This window comes from Quercus suber, unplaced genomic scaffold (assembly GCF_002906115.3).
Source record: "Quercus suber isolate HL8 unplaced genomic scaffold, Cork oak 2.0 scaffold_8, whole genome shotgun sequence".
In the NCBI taxonomy this organism is placed as follows: domain Eukaryota; kingdom Viridiplantae; phylum Streptophyta; class Magnoliopsida; order Fagales; family Fagaceae; genus Quercus; species Quercus suber.
Genome location: NW_027069474.1, coordinates 764,389 through 785,241, shown reverse-complemented (window position 1 = coordinate 785,241; position 20,853 = coordinate 764,389). Strand labels below are relative to the sequence as shown.

The window sequence follows — 20,853 nt, the reverse complement described above, 5'->3', positions numbered from 1 at the left end:
CTTTTTGCTGCTGCTTGCGTGCCGCAACAAATTGCCTCACCAGTGCCCTTTGTCTCCCTTCTTCCATCTTTGCTAAGGAAAAGAATAGAAGTTAGAGAAAGTAAAAGACAGATGACAAGAAGCGGGCAAGGAAATCAAAACTTACATTGATGGGAGTAGGCGTTTAATTTGCGGGTTGTAGGGGATGGTTCAGGACCACCACAATAGGTGTGGAAGGTGTCTAGAGTGACGAGGTCTTTCCAACTTCCTTTGGCTCAAAAAGATCTCTAGTACACGACGAATGAAAGCCTTCTGCTCGTTGGTTATTTGCGGACAGACCCGAGTTGAAAGAAGGGGAAAAACAGAAGATGTTAAACACATGACAAAAGGAATAAAGCAAGAATAAAAAAAAAAAGGTGGACGACATCACACATGAATCCCTTACAATACCCCATGTATTGTTAAACCTGTGGGGCATGTTGTCCCATTCCTCCCGTCTGCACATCTAGTTCATCCCTTGGACAAAGAAATATTTATTCTTCCAATTTCTATTTGAATCTAGCATGTCTGACACTAGCTTGAGTGACGTCTTCATCGCTAGGAAGAGATAGATTCCTTGGGATGAGGAGATGTGCTGGGGTCTGTAGTAATAGAAGAACTTGTTGAGGGTAAGTCGACAATTCCCATCGTTGAGCTGACCCTAATTTACTTCAGATCCAATGAATATTCTCTAAGCATTAGGAGCTATTTGGCTGACAGATAAGCCCAAGTAGTTGGCCAACTGAAGATGTAATTTCGTCAGTGGCAGTCTTAATCCTGCAGCGAATATAGCATCATACATGCCAATGTCTACAGTCTTCCCAGAATAGCATCGTTCGAACTTTCTAGGCAAACAGATTGGGATATTCTCGGGGATTTGGTAACGGTCACGAAGGGTGTTGAACACCTTGCTGGACATCGTCGGGTAAAATTCATAGACTGTCCATATCAAAGGAAGAATGAAGGGACGGGCACCATTGTCCTCCTAACCCTCTAAATCTCCTCCCACAAATTAGGTCCCGTTATTGTCCTCCTCATCCTCCCCATCCTCTTCATTCCTTTCTCCCTCGTCATAATCATTCCCTTTGACGTCTCCCTCATCCTTTTCCTCATTTTCATCACTCAAGGACTAGGTAGATGACTCCCTTTCTAGGGACCGAGGGAAATCTTCCCTAGGCTCGTGCCCTGACGGAAAGACCTCATCGAGCCCACACCCTCACAGACTGATGATGATAGTTCACTCGTCGCTTTCCTATCTAACATCTATCCACCTACAAGAAACGAAGGTATTTTTCTGAAAGCCTATCTTGACGGATCTCAAAACATAAAAGGTGACGGGTCGCAAAAGTATAAATAAAAGTGAAGAGAACTTACGAGAAAAAATGGATGGATCAAAAACAACGGTCCTTCAGAAGGTCGAGAGGCAGCAAGTGACAGACGGCTTGGACGACATTATGACAACTCTACTTCTCTTAAGGCTCTCAAAGATGAAATAAGGAAAAATGGGAGAAGGTAAAGGACTATTTATAAACGAAGAAGCGTGACAAACGAAGCGATGCTTTTGATTAGAAACAAGGCCAACCGGCTAACGCCATATGTCTCCTAGCATTTAATAAAGGTTGCTTGATAGGCCAAGAATGTATGGACCCCATGTGATAAATTAACCAATTAATTAGTCAAGTTAATTAATTAATTCAATTAACATGCAATACGCGTGATAGCACAAACAAATCACCAACTAAGTTAATATGTAGTAGAAAATAATGTTGACATGGTGATTTGTTTACGAATAAGGAAAATCTCCAAGGCAAAACCTTACCGGGTGATTTTAAGGTCACCACTCCCGAGAATCCACCATTATCACAACAAGCGGTTACAAGTAAAGGAATTCCAATACATTATATCAACCTACAATTGAACCTTTACCCCAATTCCCAATTAGATTTGTTCTGTAGTGACAATCTGTCATTTTCAATGCATGGCTCCTAGTACGTAACTAATCAATTGATGCACGGATCTAAGTATGTGACTAACCACCAACTTGAGAAGATTGTTAGCTACAAAGTTCTTCAGTTCATTAACACGATGAAGATCACAAAGCTCCTTAGTTATAAAACCCTATGGTGTACAAACGCAGCAGTTTCATCAAGAAAAAGATGAACTACGGCATATGTCTTCGGTCACAATATGTTTGTGAAAAACCTTTGCATCAAGTTACACTCACTTGCATCAGCTGTGACATCTCTTAAAATATTCCTTATATATGTTTAGGGTTGTGAGAAAAGAAAGTCTAAACATGTATATATGGATTAGTGTGAAATCAGATCTGAAAAATTGATTTTCGTAAATCTTGATAGATAGGTTATCTATCGAGCAGCTGTTGAGTATCAGGCTAAACAAGCCTTTTAAACCTCAATAGATGTTATCTGCTAAGCTAACGTCGAGCTTTAAAATCTAGCATTTCTTCACTTGCTTCTTGGACAGATTTTCATGGCTTTAATACTTGGACTTGAACTCTTGTTCCTTGAAGTATTAAACATATTCTAGATCTACCAAATTACGAGTAAAATGCGTTTTGTCATAGGATTAGCCAATTTTAAATGACATATATTCCTAACATGATTCGCATTGTACTAACACTGCTCAAGAACAATTAATGACACCTCTTTCAAAAAGATAAATTATAATATAAAAAGATTGTAGTTAATGATTATACTTCATGACCCGTCAGTTGGAACCGACGGAGTGATTAAGTAGGAGGCAGTTGATGGGGAGGTTTTCAACATGCAAGGTTGACGAGGTTTTTTTATTTTATTTTATTTTATTTTTATGGTCATCAGCTTTAAGGTGACGGGGGACCTTTGATAGGCCGACGATAGCTACTAGGTGGACAACGACGAGGCTCATTTGCCTCACATTCATGGGAAGCAAAGCAACGACAGACCATAAGACTGACAAGTCAAGTAAATAGACGGTCCTAGTGAATGTCTATACATGGAAATATCTTGTATTCTATGCCTAACCCTAATCAGAGGTGTAAGGTTGAATTTAATCAATCATTGTATTGGCTTTATTTCGTGCCAAATTTGCTTGTATTTTAGCAATTAGTAACCCTGTATTTAGGTGGAAATCATGTAAGGGTAGTGAGTGAAAAAGTGTAAAGAAATGCTTAAGATTGTGCAAGATGCAGAGATTCGCGGCTGGAATTCGCGGGTGACTTACGACTAGCAAGTCGCCAAATGTAACACATGAGTGAAGCGTGTGAGAAGATGAACAGTTGCGCCAACTGGAGCACTACAGGACAAAAATTTCAGCTTGGCCGTTTTGTTATCTCGCGGCTTGAACTTGCGACTCAGTCAAGTCGCGAGGCCAAGCCGCCAGACCACCCTGTTTGGGAAAAATTGACTTTTCACATTCCCTTCTCATCCAAGTATAAATATCCCTTAAACCCATGAAATGTAGAGAGCTTTCAGGGAGAATTTTGAGAGAGAAACCCTAGAGAAAAACAAGATTGATTCATCCACAATCTTCACATAGAGACTCTTCAAATTCCTCTACTCTCATCCTCTCCATTGTTACATCCTTGAGAGGTTCTTACCCAAATCATTTTCTCATCATACCCATATATGTGAGAAGACTATTTAGTGCTTTGGGAAGTAGTTAAGAAGGGAACAATGGTTATTGGTTGATGCTATGGATTACAGCGAAATTCGGTAAGCTAGAAAAGACAAAGGTTCGGTGTAACCTCGTTGGAGTAAGAAGCTTGGAGGGCTTAGGTACCTTGGTAGATTAGGCTTAGAGGGTCTATTACTGTTCATGTATCTCAACTTTATTTTCTAGTGGATTATTGATTGCTTGGAGGCCGACGAAGAGGTTTTATGCCGAGGGCTTCGGTTTCCTCTTCGATAACACATTGCTATGTTGTCCTTGTATTTGCATCTCTCTTCCCTTAATCTTTGCTATTTAATTTCTGTTGTGGATGTGATTTTATTTGGTTTAGATTGTTTATCAATTCTGGTATAAGTTTATAATAATTTTCCGCACATACATTGTTCGATAAAAAGCTTAAATTGATAATTTGTATTTTGGGGGTCTAAACGTTCATAGTGTTTTCAATGCTATTTGAACTTTCAAAAGGAATCTCTACAAGGAAAGGATTTCGTAAAACACGAGTATTCATGACAATCTTCTCTACAAGGAAATGCCTTCTTTATCAAGAAACGAAAGTCAGCTCTACATTACTATAAAAACCCAAAAGCCCTCACAAATCAAGGGATGCGTAATTTTCCCAGCTCTGACGCTCTAGAATTGTAGAAATTCTCTCGAATTTAAAATTCGGAGGGTATTTGGCCGGTACCACACTGGTACTTTTTCTAAAGCCTTCTTTGTTTCTGTTTTATAGGTTTTGTCTAAAGCACGTGAGGACCATGTAACTCACTAATGATTTTTAGCATCATCATTACTAAATTACGTTACTCTCATGTAAAGAGAGAAGATAATAACGTTGCTCATAACTTAACTCGACATGTTTTATGTATTTTGAATTTTGTTATATGAATGGAGAATTTTTTACCAATTTTTCTTTCTATTGTCTAAATTGATATTATCAATTTTTCTTAATTAAATGAATTATGTTTCCCCTAAAAAAAAAAAAATTCTATAGCATTAAAAAAAGAAGAAGCACAAACTCTCATGCAATGCCAATGTCCATTTTGTTAGGCACTTTAATAACAATACACATGCTAGTCAAATCTACCATTATTTAAAGGAGTAGACTATCTCATCAAATAAAGTAATACAAGACTTACAAGTTACATGTACTATATTCGAGAATAATTTATTGTTGATAATTTATTTCCTCGAAACAAAAAGTTAAAAAAATAGTTTATCTTTAAAAATTTAAAAGTTAAATAATTTAAAATAAAAATTAAAAGGAAAGTAATATGAAACAAAAAATAATCATTTTTCAAACGTATACATATAAAGACAAAAATTTTACATTTTTTTTTTATAATAACTGAAAAATGATATTAAGGATGCGTTCTGATGAGGCAGAGCTCTTTCACATGGTTGCCACTGCCGCTGCAATAGATGACCGGCCCAGTTGTTTCCGATACCCAAGAGGGAATGGGGTTGGTGTTCAGCTACCACCTGGAAATAAAGGCATTCCCCTTGAGGTAACTTTCATCTGAGAGTCTGCTATCTGTCCCAATAGTCAAGAAATATTTTAATGTACTTCTAAACAAATTGGAAATGGATTGTCATTTTCTTACAGGTTGGAAAAGGCAGGATGCTGATAGAGGGTGAAAGAGTGGCACTTTTGGGCTATGGAACAGCAGTTCAGAGCTGTTTGGCTGCAGCATCTTTAGTGGAATCCCGTGACTTAAGAGTCACAGTTGCAGATGCACGCTTTTGCAAACCATTGGATCGTGCCCTTATTCGCAGCTTAGCAAAATCACATGAGTACTTAATTACAGTTGAAGAAGGATCAATTGGGGGATTTGGGTCTCATGTTGCTCAGTTCCTGGCCCTTGATGGCCTTCTTGATGGCGAAGTAAAGGTATAAATCTAAATATTGTTGCAGAATTTTGGCAATTTTAGAAATTGAACTGAAACACTCTGATATTTCTATGAAAACACTAGTGGTGAACTCAGCTTATGATAACTCACTTTGTGCCACCTTTGCAGTGGAGACCTCTGGTTCTGCCTGATCGGTACATTGACCATGGATCACCTGCGGATCAGTTGACTGAAGCGGGCCTTACACCATATCATATTGCAGCAACAGTGTTCAATATAATTGGACAAACAAGAGAGGCACTGGAGATCATGTCTTAAAGAAAACTTAAAAAGAGGTCCTGGTTTTACCCTTCCAACAATGTACAAATTAAAGCTGTAATGTAACTTTCTTCTATCATTTTTTGTAAAGTAGTTTCAACTTATAAATGTTATCTATACTGGACCTATCCAATCCAGTACATCAAATAACAGCATCCACTTGTTATGAACAACCAGGGTACTCTAATTGGAAAAGCATCAAAGGTGTAAAACATAGCTAATTGAAGCCTCTTGCATGGTCAATTAATTAATTAGGTACAAAATGTTTGGCGATCTAGTTCTGTGCATGGTTTTGAAACTCGGACCGGATCGTACAGTCCGACCGGAAAAATCGTGAACCTCTCAGTTTTGTGATTTTTTTAGCTTTAAGAACCGCTTTATGGGAAAAAAGCAGGGACCCGTGCGAACCGTGGTCGGACAGTACAGTTTTGAGAACTGTGACCGATTTTTGAGGTTTGGACGGTTTTTTTTTGTTTCAGCTTTTTGGGTGAATTTTGGCCAATACACCAGTATGAAATTATGATCAAATCTAGAAGAAATGAAAGAGTACGAAGAAGAACAAAGATCGGAAGGATTTCGGCCGGTAATTAGATACCGGACCGAAACAAAAACCAAGCTTTCTTCATCTAATATAAGAAAAATGAGGATTGTTTTGCAATTTTTCACCCTAAACTCAGATCTAACGCTTGTAGTAACCCATCGGCCTCAGATTTGTTCATCTCGGCCTCACTTTGGCGGGGATGACGACGGTGACTAGCAGTGAACAACAGTACCAATTTTCATTGGGTCAGCGAAACAAAGCTGAATGCCTCACCTGAGAGAGAGCCTGAGAAATATCTAAAAATAAGTGGTTACTGATGGAAGAGAGAGAGATAGAACTGACGGGAAGAGAGCTGAAAATTTTAAAAAATTTGAAGTGAGAAGTTAACTCAGGTAAGGTTAACGTGTGTAGTGTAAAATAACTGACAAAAACTACTTGGAACATGTGAAAATTTTAGAAAGACACGTTACCAGTTAATTTTGATTCCTTTGGTCTTATCACCAATAACTTTCACTACTTTTTAAATATATTTCTACCAAACACTGAACAGTAAACACGTACCCCAATGTATTATCATTTAAGACTTCTATGTATTATATATATATATATATATTTTTTTTTTTCCATTTTTTCTACAATTTATGAGCTTAACAATTAAATTATTTTTAAGTTTTTTACCAAATATAATTATTTATAATTTAAATAATTATTAAATTAATTATGACGTCATCATAGTTCGACTTCAGTTCAACCTCGATTCGACCTCAAAAACCTTGAATCTCTCTCTTTTACGGTTCAATGAACGGTTCGTGTTTCAAAACCTTGGTTATGTGTTCTATAGTAAAAATCATGTCAATTTTGAAAGAGTAAAGTCTTTGATAAATACTGCTTCATAATTGTGGATTGCAAATATTTGCTTGCCATACATTCACATTCAAGGTAAATGTCGCTTAAGCTACTTATATGACCGGCAGATGCCCCCAAAGTTCCAACACGAAGTTGTTTTGATTTAGCAATCCCACGATAACCGTAATCAACTTAATTGAGCCAATGGGATCTGTGCACATGTTAATCAAGCTTTAATTCCATTTGTAATTAGCCATAACTGTAGCGTAAAATCTGTTAGGTTCTAAAAGTTTAGAACAATTGGCAAATCATGAACACAAACTTGTTTAGATATAGATTCTAGAGTCACTACGTATTATTAGATAATGTTCAAGGTGATACAAGTCAAGATTCAAGAATATATAAGTTGCAGAAAGAAGATTTCAAAAACTGCCTAGTTCAATCGATCGAAAGATAGGCTCGACTGATCGAAATACGTATCTGTAGAATTCTATTTCAACCTAAACTCTACTTAAACGTATTGGGTTTCAAGTAAAACACTACTAGTATATAATGGAAACTCTAAGCACGTTTTTATAAGACTTTTTAGAGAGAGAAGAGTGTGCTTTCTTTGTATCTAGGGTTTTGTATCAAAAAACTCTCTCATATCTTCTATTGGTGTTATTCCTTGAACAATCTCAAGATCCAATGTTGTAGAAGTTGCTGCATTCTCTAGTCATCAAAGGTATTGATGATCTAAATCTTCAAGGGTGGTTTTGGAGTCACAAACAGGAGAGTTTGTGTTCTTTTTATCACAAGTGTGGGTGTTTGTGTTGCAAAGGCCAAGGAAAGAAGTAGTCCGTGGACTCGGAGCTATCATGTGGTTTTAGTAGTAAGTTTTTTACTTGAGGTAGCAATAGAATGTTAGTGGTCTAAGTTCTATTATACAAACTTTAATTCTTTTATAGTGGATCTGTTTTACTTTGAGGATAGCTAGGTTAAATTCTCCTCAATTTTTTTACCAGTTTTATTTTTCTGGGTTATCATATCGTTGTGTTCTTTATATTTCCACGTTATTTACATGATATGATTTTATTGTGTTAATCTAGAATTGATTTTTTTTATCTAAGTAATTATTTGACTAAATAACTAGGTTAAACAATCTAGTTTACAGGGATCTAAAAACTAACAAAATCATTTCTACTGTGCAACTGGTAGTTAGTTAGGATTCAGTTTCTTAGTTAGTTACAGAGCTCTACTCTTGTATACATGCAACAGAGTATAGTTGATGTATTATTTTCTTGTATTCTTTCTTACTGCATTAATAAGATTTGGTTTCTATTTAGAGCCAGAGTCTTGGAGTGAAACAAAGAGAAAGTTTAAAAGTATTCACCAAATATAACAGGCGTATATTTTCTCTTATAGGCTCTAGACAAACAAGACATGAAAATAATCATTTGAAATCTTTGTCAAACAGTTAGCTAAGTCTTTGAGCTTGTGCATTCTGTGCACTAGTTCTGTTGGGGTGTTTTGCAACTGTCATATACCTCTGCTGCTTAGAGATTGGCAACAGTCTTATACATGATTCTGGGAGAGTTGGGATCCTTAACCAACAACGAGTAAAGAGGTACTATATGATCAATGGAAACTTTATAATGCATTACTTGCAAGGAGGTGTTCCATGGGGCGGTTTCATAAGACCGTTGGTTTCATAAGACCATCTTCTCATAGCATGGGAGATCCACAAATGTGTGGATCCCATATGTGAAGACTGCTTTATGGGGCTGGTTGTTGTTGTTGCCTTTTTATTTATTTATTTTTATAGATGGAAGCTTGACATTCCTGTATAAGTGTCTATTTGGTAATAACATTTTCTTTTAAGTTTTTAGCTTATTTGTTTATTATACAATTTTTAAACTTTCATTGTTTGTAGACATAAAATTATTCTTTAACCAACTTTAAGCTAATAAACAAATAAGCATTTTGATTATTATTTTTTAATTAAAAAGAAAAGCTTTTAGCAAAAAATCACATTGAAACATACACTTAGGGTGCGTTTGTTTCGGCAGTAAAAAGTTTTCGGAAAATATTTTACACCACTGGGCGTGTTTGGGTTGTCCCGGAAAATTCAGTCAAACAGAAAATGATTTCCGTTGACTGTAAATCATGCCCCAAAACGCTGTAAAATATTTTACACTTGAATTTTACCTTCAATTGATTTTCACCCCAGGAAAATAGAAGAGAGAGAGAGAAACATCAAGAGCTCTGATTACACATCCAAGCAAAGGCGAGAGCTCCGATCGCACATCCAAGCACCGACAAGAGCTTCGATTGCACATCTAAGCACCAGCGAGTCACACCCCGGCACCGGCGAGATCGTCACACCCTAGCACTGACTAGATCGTCACCACCCAAGACTGATCCACCCAAAACCGATCTTGTTCTCGACCTAAAGCTTATCGGCGCAGCTGTTCTTGCCATCATTCTCGTTCTCGACCACCATCGTTCTCGACTGTCGATCTATCTCTCTTTCCCTCAATCTATCACTCTTTCTCCCTTAATTTGTCACTGATCTACCCTTTTTCTCTCTACCCATATCGAGCAAACCACCGCAAGACAAGCGACCCACCGTGCGATCTTGCCTCCGCCACGCCGAGATCGAACCTAGTCGCCTCTCTCTCTCTTCCTTCATCTCTCAATTTGACCGGATATGATGAATTTTTTTGTTGGGTTTTGTTTCTTTTGTGTTTATCTATTGAGAAATAATATTATATATTTGTTTGGAAGCTGAGAAAATGTGAAAAAATGTGAGCAACAAGTAAAAAATATGTTTTTTTTATAGTATTTTCAAGAATACAACCAAACACTAGAAAATATTTTTCAAAGTATTTTTTGAAATGCAACAAAAAACTTGAAAATATTTTCATTTCTCTAAAAGATTTTCACCTGAAAATATTTTATACCCAAAAATATTTTACACTGAAACAAATGCAGCCTTATATGACCAAATTTAAATAGTGGTTTTTAGGATTACAATTTTTTATTTTTTTTATTTTTTATTATCATAACTTTAAAGTGGTAGGCTGCGTGATTGCCTATTTTTTTTTTTACCTAACAAATTTGCCGCGTGTGCTAAATTTATGGAATTACATGTTCTCAATTTAAAACCACTTTTGATTTGAAAGGTTCATAATTCTCAACAATATATGAAGTCTCCCAACCCCACCATCTATTTGGGTGGGATTAGATGAATATGGACATAGAAGAGTAGTGTTTGCTTATTGCTTACACAGTGAAAGGTCATTTCAAGACAGGTCGGCTAGATGCAAATCAAATTTCATTCGTGCATGGATATATCCGTTCATTGACACAACACACACGTATATCGCAGGTTTGCAACAAATGAGTGGAGGGACGGCCATGAAATTGAAAGTTGAAACAATGGCCATTGTCAATTGTCATGTCATGTATCTTTAAGCCTAAGTGCCAACAAAATAAGGTGTCACATAATTAGTGGACCTTTTCCATTCCAATAACGACGTGTTTATTAGTGAGTGGGAGATAATTTTATCAAAAACAAAAACAAAAACAAAAATAGTGGGAGATGATGATAGATATATCATGATCAAGGCTATTATATAGGTATTAAAAAAAAAGAAAAGAAAAAGAGGGAGGCTAATATATCATATTAGCCTTTATTATGATATATCTACCATCATCACTCGCATATATAAAAAAAAAGGGCTAATATATCATATTAGCCTTGATTATGATATATCTATCATCATCACTCACATATCAGCCTTAATTATGAGATAGAGAGTTGAATTTATTCTAGAATTAGGGTCTTGGAGGAGTTAGGACACAAAATTCTTTACAATCGTTTTTACATTAAAGATATAATAAATTGTGATTTTTTTTTTCATGATAATTATGATATATTTTGAATTTGTGATTATCTAATGCTAATAAAAATTGTTTTAGGATTAGACCCATGTGAATTGACGTTATTCCAATTATAATGTATTAGTACATCAATAATTATGAAATGAAAAGATGCTATTTTTAATTTATTTATATCTTTTTTTTTACATCATTTATTTATATTCTTTAATATTATTGATAGTTGTATAATGTATTCACATGTTCAAGTTTTTTTTTTGGTTGAATGAAAAAAATTTGTTGAAACAACTCTATAAATTAAAATATGAGATCTTTCTCAAAAAAAAGAAAAGACAAAAATGCAAAACTGACCCTTTAACTTTTTTTTTTTTTTTTTTTCATTTTAGTCCTCTAACTTTTAGTTTTGTCAATTCGGTCCTCTAACTTTTAATTTTTGTCAATTTAAGGCTCCGTTATAAATCTGTTAGTGCTGCCGTTACCCAAACCAAAACGACGTCGTTTTGCTGTGTGTTTTTTTTTTTTTTAAATTTTAAATTCGGAATTAAAAAAAAAAAAAAACCACCTCGTTGAATCAAAATGACGACCCCTGAATCAAAACAAAACAAAATAAGCCTCGCCTTCCTCTTCTCCTCATCTTCGTTCGCCAGTGTTGCCTCGAAACTCACCAAATCGGCCACATTCTTCAACGATCTTCGGTACTTGGGGGTCCTCGAATCCGCAACGATTCCTTCTTCCACGTGCTCTTTCTTCCTCTTCGAAATGCAATTCTTCAACGCTGTTTCCTCCTCCACCTTGATCATTTGATCAACAACAATCACATTCGGAGACCGTGGCCTGTTCCTTGATCCCTGCAATGAAACCGACCTACCACTGCTGCTCTCTGACCCGCCCGATTCAGGAGATGGGAAATTCAAAACCCTAGCGGGAGCGTCGCCAGAATCGAACTCGGCTGATCCAGAACCTTAGAAGTTCAGGAATTTCAAAATGTCAGAACCCACATGATCGGTCGCTGGTGAACTTAGTCTCTCTCTCTCTCTCAAAGTTAGGGATGGAATCCTTTTTTTTTTTTTTTTTTTTTTTTCGAAATAAAAAAAATCACATGAAAAACGACGTCATTTTGGTGTGGGTAACGGCAACACTAACAGATTTTTAACGAAACCTTGAATTGACAAAAATTGAAAGTTAGAGGACTGAATTAACAAAATTGAAATTAGAGGATTGAAAAAAAAAAAAAAGTGAAAGTTAGAATGTTAGTTTTGTATTTTTGCCAAAAAAAAAAAAAAAAAAAAGAAGAGACAAATAGTAGCATCTTTTGTCTATCAAAGTTTCTAGCTTCTTGAGGGAATTCATGAGGTGGAAGAATCTTCATACCAGTAGTACTGACATTGTCAATAGAAAAGGAGCAAAAATCCAAAACTATTTTGCAAGAAGATCTTGTTGGCAAACACAAGCAATTGATTTGCTACCACATTAAGCCAAAAAAATAAAGATATGGCCTCTTGTGAGTACTGAGTCTCACTGTTTTGGAGATTGAACATTATCCATCGCAATTGCGTCTTATACGAAAATCCCAAATTTATGTTAGTTGAAACACCATTTCGATTTTCGAGTGACAGAAAGAGAGACCAATAAGGATCGCTGAAACTCGATTTCCAAACGTGGAAAGCTCCTCAAAATTTTCAGACAAATTTGAAATTTGAAATGTGATCACGTGATTTCATTTTCACGTGATTTCATTTACTCCTTATTATATGCCCTTGAAATTATCACTGCCTCCTCTCCAAAATAAATTATTGCAGCCATGTAACCACGTGCTATGAACAAATTTCATTATACGCCTCTTAATTTTATTTTTGAGATAATTTTAATTTATGGTGTCCGCTTATGATGATTACTTTTTATTATCGGAGGTACTAATTAGTTTTTGGTCTAAGCAATAATTAAACCCTAAATTTCATAAATCCTCTTAATTACTTAATACTAATGGTTATGGATTGTTTTTAAAAAAGGTTATGAGTTGGTCTCTATGGCACTCTCCATCTCTCTCCATTGGAAAGTACGAGGGAAGTTTCAAGTCCAACATTATGTTGCTACAACAAAAGTGGGCTATGGTGACGAAATCTTTCGTCACAATATGTCTTTATTTCATCGCCAAAGACATAAGGTGACAAAACTGCATTCGTCACTTAAGCCCCGTCACAGAATGTCTTGTTTTCTATATATATACATANTGCTCAAGAACAATTAATGACACCTCTTTCAAAAAGATAAATTATAATATAAAAAGATTGTAGTTAATGATTATACTTCATGACCCGTCAGTTGGAACCGACGGAGTGATTAAGTAGGAGGCAGTTGATGGGGAGGTTTTCAACATGCAAGGTTGACGAGGTTTTTTTATTTTATTTTATTTTATTTTTATGGTCATCAGCTTTAAGGTGACGGGGGACCTTTGATAGGCCGACGATAGCTACTAGGTGGACAACGACGAGGCTCATTTGCCTCACATTCATGGGAAGCAAAGCAACGACAGACCATAAGACTGACAAGTCAAGTAAATAGACGGTCCTAGTGAATGTCTATACATGGAAATATCTTGTATTCTATGCCTAACCCTAATCAGAGGTGTAAGGTTGAATTTAATCAATCATTGTATTGGCTTTATTTCGTGCCAAATTTGCTTGTATTTTAGCAATTAGTAACCCTGTATTTAGGTGGAAATCATGTAAGGGTAGTGAGTGAAAAAGTGTAAAGAAATGCTTAAGATTGTGCAAGATGCAGAGATTCGCGGCTGGAATTCGCGGGTGACTTACGACTAGCAAGTCGCCAAATGTAACACATGAGTGAAGCGTGTGAGAAGATGAACAGTTGCGCCAACTGGAGCACTACAGGACAAAAATTTCAGCTTGGCCGTTTTGTTATCTCGCGGCTTGAACTTGCGACTCAGTCAAGTCGCGAGGCCAAGCCGCCAGACCACCCTGTTTGGGAAAAATTGACTTTTCACATTCCCTTCTCATCCAAGTATAAATATCCCTTAAACCCATGAAATGTAGAGAGCTTTCAGGGAGAATTTTGAGAGAGAAACCCTAGAGAAAAACAAGATTGATTCATCCACAATCTTCACATAGAGACTCTTCAAATTCCTCTACTCTCATCCTCTCCATTGTTACATCCTTGAGAGGTTCTTACCCAAATCATTTTCTCATCATACCCATATATGTGAGAAGACTATTTAGTGCTTTGGGAAGTAGTTAAGAAGGGAACAATGGTTATTGGTTGATGCTATGGATTACAGCGAAATTCGGTAAGCTAGAAAAGACAAAGGTTCGGTGTAACCTCGTTGGAGTAAGAAGCTTGGAGGGCTTAGGTACCTTGGTAGATTAGGCTTAGAGGGTCTATTACTGTTCATGTATCTCAACTTTATTTTCTAGTGGATTATTGATTGCTTGGAGGCCGACGAAGAGGTTTTATGCCGAGGGCTTCGGTTTCCTCTTCGATAACACATTGCTGTGTTGTCCTTGTATTTGCATCTCTCTTCCCTTAATCTTTGCTATTTAATTTCTGTTGTGGATGTGATTTTATTTGGTTTAGATTGTTTATCAATTCTGGTATAAGTTTATAATAATTTTCCGCACATACATTGTTCGATAAAAAGCTTAAATTGATAATTTGTATTTTGGGGGTCTAAACGTTCATAGTGTTTTCAATGCTATTTGAACTTTCAAAAGGAATCTCTACAAGGAAAGGATTTCGTAAAACACGAGTATTCATGACAATCTTCTCTACAAGGAAATGCCTTCTTTATCAAGAAACGAAAGTCAGCTCTACATTACTATAAAAACCCAAAAGCCCTCACAAATCAAGGGATGCGTAATTTTCTCAGCTCTGACGCTCTAGAATTGTAGAAATTCTCTCGAATTTAAAATTCGGAGGGTATTTGGCCGGTACCACACTGGTACTTTTTCTAAAGCCTTCTTTGTTTCTGTTTTATAGGTTTTGTCTAAAGCACGTGAGGACCATGTAACTCACTAATGATTTTTAGCATCATCATTACTAAATTACGTTACTCTCATGTAAAGAGAGAAGATAATAACGTTGCTCATAACTTAACTCGACATGTTTTATGTATTTTGAATTTTGTTATATGAATGGAGAATTTTTTACCAATTTTTCTTTCTATTGTCTAAATTGATATTATCAATTTTTCTTAATTAAATGAATTATGTTTCCCCTAAAAAAAAAAAAATTCTATAGCATTAAAAAAAGAAGAAGCACAAACTCTCATGCAATGCCAATGTCCATTTTGTTAGGCACTTTAATAACAATACACATGCTAGTCAAATCTACCATTATTTAAAGGAGTAGACTATCTCATCAAATAAAGTAATGCAAGACTTACAAGTTACATGTACTATATTCGAGAATAATTTATTGTTGATAATTTATTTCCTCGAAACAAAAAGTTAAAAAAATAGTTTATCTTTAAAAATTTAAAAGTTAAATAATTTAAAATAAAAATTAAAAGGAAAGTAATATGAAACAAAAAATAATCATTTTTCAAACGTATACATATAAAGACAAAAATTTTACATTTTTTTTTTATAATAACTGAAAAATGATATTAAGGATGCGTTTGAATAATACTTATTTTGCTGAAAATTAAAAAAAAAAAAATTTCTCAATTACTGTTCATTAATGAAAATATTGTGCATTTGTTTATTTGAACTGTTCGTGTCCCATGAACAATGCAATAGGGCTAGTTGTGAAAAAAAAAAAAACGGCTGAAACGTATCAAACGCAGACAGTGATCCAAACCATACTAACTATAAATAAAAATAATAATTATTAAAATTTTGTCGATTCAACTATAATAAAAAATATTACAAAAATTATTGTCTCGGAAACATTGCTATTTACAATCTCCCCCACGCCCACCTTTCATATCTTTCAATCTATCTGTTTGTGATTTTTGGTGACGTGGTCCAATGAGAATTGGCCAGCCATAGAGGTCCTTGAAATGGCGCTGGTCCTACAATTTTTCCCATATATAGGAGCAAAATTTACAAAAGTTTATACCAGTTAGGATTTGGCAGACCAGAATTCGGTGTTTGAAGCAGTGTCTTACACTTCCGCTACTTTCAGACCACACACTCTTTCTTCAGCACTTAATAAAAACACATTCTCTTTCTTATTTATTCAACTCCACCGCCACTATCCACCAGCATTTATTAGTGGGGAAACAGTAGCACCAATCCATATATATATATATATATATATATATATATATAAATGGTTATGTTAATGGGTATCATTAAGACAATTGTTAATAAACCATTTTTAGAAAAGTTTTTATACAATTTTTATGGAAAATTGAAAAAAATTGTCAAAACATTAATTTTTTTTTTTGGAGAAAAAGGTAAGAAGTCAACATATTAATTGTTTTTTTTTTCCATAAAATTTTTCCTAAAATGGTCCACTAATGAATGCCCTTAGGGCATCAGTTAACATTTCCAAAAATAAAAAATAAAAAAAATAAAGTCCTAAGTTGCAATTTCCAATGTAATGCATAGTTTAATTAAAAATTAATTGGGGTAAACTACATTTTTGGTCCCTATCCTTTACACCATATTTCAATTTGGTATCTAATCTTTCAATTGTGACAATTTGGTCTATAACATTTAAGTATCATGTCAATTTAGTCATTGCTGTTATATTTTGGATGAAAATTGTTGACATAGCAAACGCCGAAAATAAAATTTTAGTTTATTGTCACATCAATGGAAGCTAATTTTTTATTTTGGCTATTAGTCATATCGTCAATTTTTATCCAAAAGATAACGGCAATGACTATATTGACACGTTATAAAAGGTTAGGGACCAAATTGACACAATTAAAAAGTTAGTAATCAAATTGAAATATGATGTATAGGATAGAGACAAAATATGTAATTTACCCTAAAATTATATATAAATAAATAGAAATTATATTAATAATAAGTAAATTAAACAATTTTGACAAGTTACATGATTAAAAAAAAAAAAAATCATAATATGTAACACATACATATAATCAATCATTTGGTGTATGGTGTGTAAATTTTACTATATGAAAATAAAATTTTAATATATAATCAAAATAATTAGAATAAATAATAAATTTTAAATCTAGCAAACCAAAACGTATAAATGGTTTGGTTGGAGCTGAAAATCTAAATATATAGAGAGAGAGAGACCCTAGCTTTGTTTTCAATGGTAGGGTTCTGGAGGCTCTCTCCGATTCAAGGTATTTGATTGATTCTTTGCAAATTAGATCTATTACCTTTGACTAGTTTTGATGTTTTAGGGACTCTGCATTTCTTTTTGTAATTATGCTTTGTTCTTAGTGTTTTTGCTTGTGCTGCTTGAATATGAGGTTTAACTTGTTAACTTCTCAATTGTAATTTTGGATTTGTGACTACCAAGTGGAGCATATGCTAAGTTATTTGGTGAAATTTGATAAATTTTTTAAGAAACTCTTACTTGAGTGCTAGCTGTAGCTTAGTCTATCTTAATTTTTTCCAAATTAGAGGATGAGATGAACTCTTTGGTAAAGTGACCTTAACGATTTGAGCTATGTTTTTATTTATCTTTTTTTGGTTGGAAAAAAGCATAAGTAAGATATTATTGACTTTTCCTTGCCTTACTTTTCCATAACCAAAAGAAGCCTAATGATGATTTGTGGTTTACTTAGCATTTGACATCAGTAAAGTGTTGATGCGGATATGACAAGATGCTCACAAAAAAATGAGTTCAAGTAAATATGCTACAAGAAATTTTTTTGAGTGATTTTATGAAAACTTTCCATTTTTATTTTAAAAAAATTATAAATTATGCCTGGTGTCTTGCAAATATAGTGAATTTTCTGTGTATTACAATTTATAAGTATTTTAAAATTGGAAGTTATTTTAGCATTTTTTATTGGAATGTATGATTGAAGAATTGATTGTTAAAAACTTTGTAACTTAACTAGTTGACACTCTCTATGTTTATAATTAAGATATCCAGTTTTCAAATATCAACCTCCACTATGACTATTAAATTAAAAAAAAAGAAAAAAAAATTATTGTCCACTTCACATACTGCATATGGCCTATTTTGTCTAATATAACATGTGGCATAATTCACTTTATAAATTAAGCATATAGAATTTTTTCCTAATTCTATGGTATAACCTAATTTTTTATTGGAGGAGAACTTGGTTCGAATCAAATCCCCTCCTTAAAATATAATAAAATACTTAATATACAATTTCAGGATATTGTTTCTTTTTTTTTTTAATTACAGTCATGGAATGCCATTTATTAAAAATAACCCTTTTTAATGGAATAATTCTAAAAAGAAATGGAATAAGGTGCACAACAGAGAAAACAAAATTAAGTGGAAAGCAATGCAAAAAGAGAGGACATTTCCTGGAAAAATTCTAGACAAATCAAATCTTTGGTTCATTATTTTCACATTACTCTAATGAGAAAATGAATAAAAAAAATATTTAAATTGTATATTAAGTGATACTATATAAAAAAAACAGTACACCTGTAATAAACATGTATATCTGATCTACATGATGGAACATGCATTTGGGTTCTCATCGCTAAACATCATTAACCATTCATCATCTTTGCAACAATCAAACAAAATTGGTGGATTAGAATCAAGTTTTGAAACACCCTCATTAGATTCTTTTGATGCATCTTCCTTCTTAACTATAATCTCTACTTTCTTCCCTGTTTTCTTCTTTAATTTCTTCAAAACCTTTTGTGGATCAATCCGACCCGTCACCACAACCCTGTGTTTCTTCATGTCTGTCGTAAATTTCTCCACCCCTTACAAAATATAATATTAACAAACACACAAATAAATATAATACCATAAACAAAACAAAAAAAATTATGGGTTTTAAAAGAAAAGAGTACCTTTACATTTGGAGATGGCTTTGGCAACGGTTCTTTCACATGCATTACAATACATTGACACTTTGAATTCTACAACAACAACCTAAAACATTGAAAAATAATTAAGAAAATGTATTTCTGTCACTAAGATTCTTAATAGAAATTCCAAAAAAAAAAAAGGTGATATTATGATAAATATAATTTAAGAAACCTTATCGGGTACTTCGTCCTTTTTCTTTTTCTTTCCCATCGGAACTGTTAGAAATAGAGAAGAAAACCAATGCATGGTAATTGGAAAAGTTCAAAGAGAACGCTTTAAACGATAAGGGTAATTTAGGAATTTAGTGATTTTTGGGCAGTTATACCGTTATAGAGAAGCGAATCATTCACAAGGGTGCCGATAATGTTGGGTCGGAAAATAAACAGGTTTTTTTTTTTTTTTGGGATGAAAAATTGTCGAGAAATGCTATGATGTTCACAATATTTTTACAAAAAATTTTACGTGACAGGTTGTTATTAGGAGTTATTGCTGGATAAATAAGTAATTTTATTAGTGGGTTTAAATTGAGATCAGTAGTAACTTACCATTTATGATTTGTTATAAAACTGTTGTGAAAATTTTATAGACATAATACTTCTCAAAATTCTAAGACCATAACCCGTTCCACACTTATTTTCACAACTATTTGATGTGATTTTTTTTAAATTTTTTATAACAATTATTTGATGTGATTTTTTTTTTGAGAGAAAACGATAGTAGACTTTATTCAATTAAATCACTTTGTACAATGGAGAAGAGGAAATAGGGGCATTCTTCTAACCAAACAATGGCCTCCTCATTCTCTTTTGCAGCACTAGCTAATGCTAATGCAGCACGATTACATCGCAAAGGTATACTATGAAAAGAAATAAAAGAAAAACTATCTCTAATTAAACCAATGTCTTCAATAATCCAGGCAGCTTCTAAACAGCGGATTCTATCTGAATTCAAAAGATTTACAAGTTCCGCAAAGTTACATTCCACCATCATCTTATAGAAACTGGTATTTTGACAAAACAAAAGAGCCAATCTCATCACTGTAGCTTCTGTACATAGGGGGTTTAAATTCTTCTGCAGACGATGACCTGATACCGCTAACACTTCACCCTTATTGTTCCTTATAAGAAAACCAAAACCAATAGAAGTGTTCTTCTTCGAATGGGAAATTGCTAGATTGAGTTTACGGATTGAATCATAAATTGGGGGCTGCCATTTCATATTCTGCACTTCAGCAAGCCGGTTTGGTTTTTGTTGCACTTCCATGAATTCCAACCTGTAAAGTTCAGCTCGAGCCCATAAATCCTTTGATGAAGGAGGTTTATTCTCAAATATCAGCTTGTTTTTGCAGTTTCAAATCATCCAACAAGCAATACAAAGAGTATCAAAATCTGCAGAATTCAAGTTGTTTAAAGCAGCCTCCATTGCATCAATAAAACTGTTCGGTTGTGGTAGCCGAAGACCATTCCAGAATTGAGTTTGCAACCAAACAGATTGTGCAAAAGAACATTCCAAAAATAGGTGGTTAAATAACTTGATGTTTGTATGATATTTTTAGCCATTGTATTACTTGAATTATAAATTTTACACTTAAATGAATACCTTTGCAAAAATTTATAAAACAAAATTATATTAAGAGAGAGAGAGAGAGAGAGAGAGAGAGAGAGAGAGAGCATATTCTTAAAAACAAGAAAAATTTTATTTTTCAAATCACACTTACAAACATTGAGCCTCTTGATTATTATTCTCACAAATCTATA

At 34.1% G+C, this 20,853-nt stretch overlaps 2 protein-coding genes across 2 annotated transcripts; one reads left to right on the top strand and one right to left on the bottom strand.

Moving 5' to 3' along the window:
• Positions 1-5,065: 5,065 nt before the first annotated feature.
• LOC112009233 (probable 1-deoxy-D-xylulose-5-phosphate synthase, chloroplastic) lies at positions 5,066-6,077 on the top strand. The gene is made up of 3 exons (XM_065775395.1): positions 5,066-5,195; positions 5,294-5,578; positions 5,707-6,077. The coding sequence occupies exons 1-3, from the start codon at positions 5,085-5,087 to the stop codon at positions 5,854-5,856; spliced, it is 546 nt and encodes a 181-aa protein (XP_065631467.1). The 5' UTR covers positions 5,066-5,084; the 3' UTR covers positions 5,857-6,077.
• A 12,566-nt stretch (positions 6,078-18,643) lies between these two features.
• Positions 18,644-19,452, bottom strand: LOC112009215 (heavy metal-associated isoprenylated plant protein 19). Its single transcript, XM_024041558.2, has 3 exons — positions 19,268-19,452; positions 19,078-19,159; positions 18,644-18,987 (listed from the first exon to the last, which is right to left on the bottom strand). The coding sequence occupies exons 1-3, from the start codon at positions 19,340-19,342 to the stop codon at positions 18,722-18,724; spliced, it is 423 nt and encodes a 140-aa protein (XP_023897326.2). The 5' UTR covers positions 19,343-19,452; the 3' UTR covers positions 18,644-18,721.
• Positions 19,453-20,853: the final 1,401 nt, after the last annotated feature.

Coding starts and splice junctions, on each gene's coding strand:
- LOC112009233 (XM_065775395.1), top strand. CDS start 5,085: ATGGTTGCCACTGCCGCTGCAATAGATGACCGGCCCAGTTGTTTCCGA. Junction 5,196..5,293: donor ATAAAGGCATTCCCCTTGAG/GTAACTTTCATC, acceptor ATTTTCTTACAG/GTTGGAAAAGGCAGGATGCT. Junction 5,579..5,706: donor TTCTTGATGGCGAAGTAAAG/GTATAAATCTAA, acceptor CCACCTTTGCAG/TGGAGACCTCTGGTTCTGCC.
- LOC112009215 (XM_024041558.2), bottom strand. CDS start 19,342: ATGCATTGGTTTTCTTCTCTATTTCTAACAGTTCCGATGGGAAAGAAA. Junction 19,160..19,267: donor AGGACGAAGTACCCGATAAG/GTTTCTTAAATT, acceptor TCAATGTTTTAG/GTTGTTGTTGTAGAATTCAA. Junction 18,988..19,077: donor AGCCATCTCCAAATGTAAAG/GTACTCTTTTCT, acceptor ATATTTTGTAAG/GGGTGGAGAAATTTACGACA.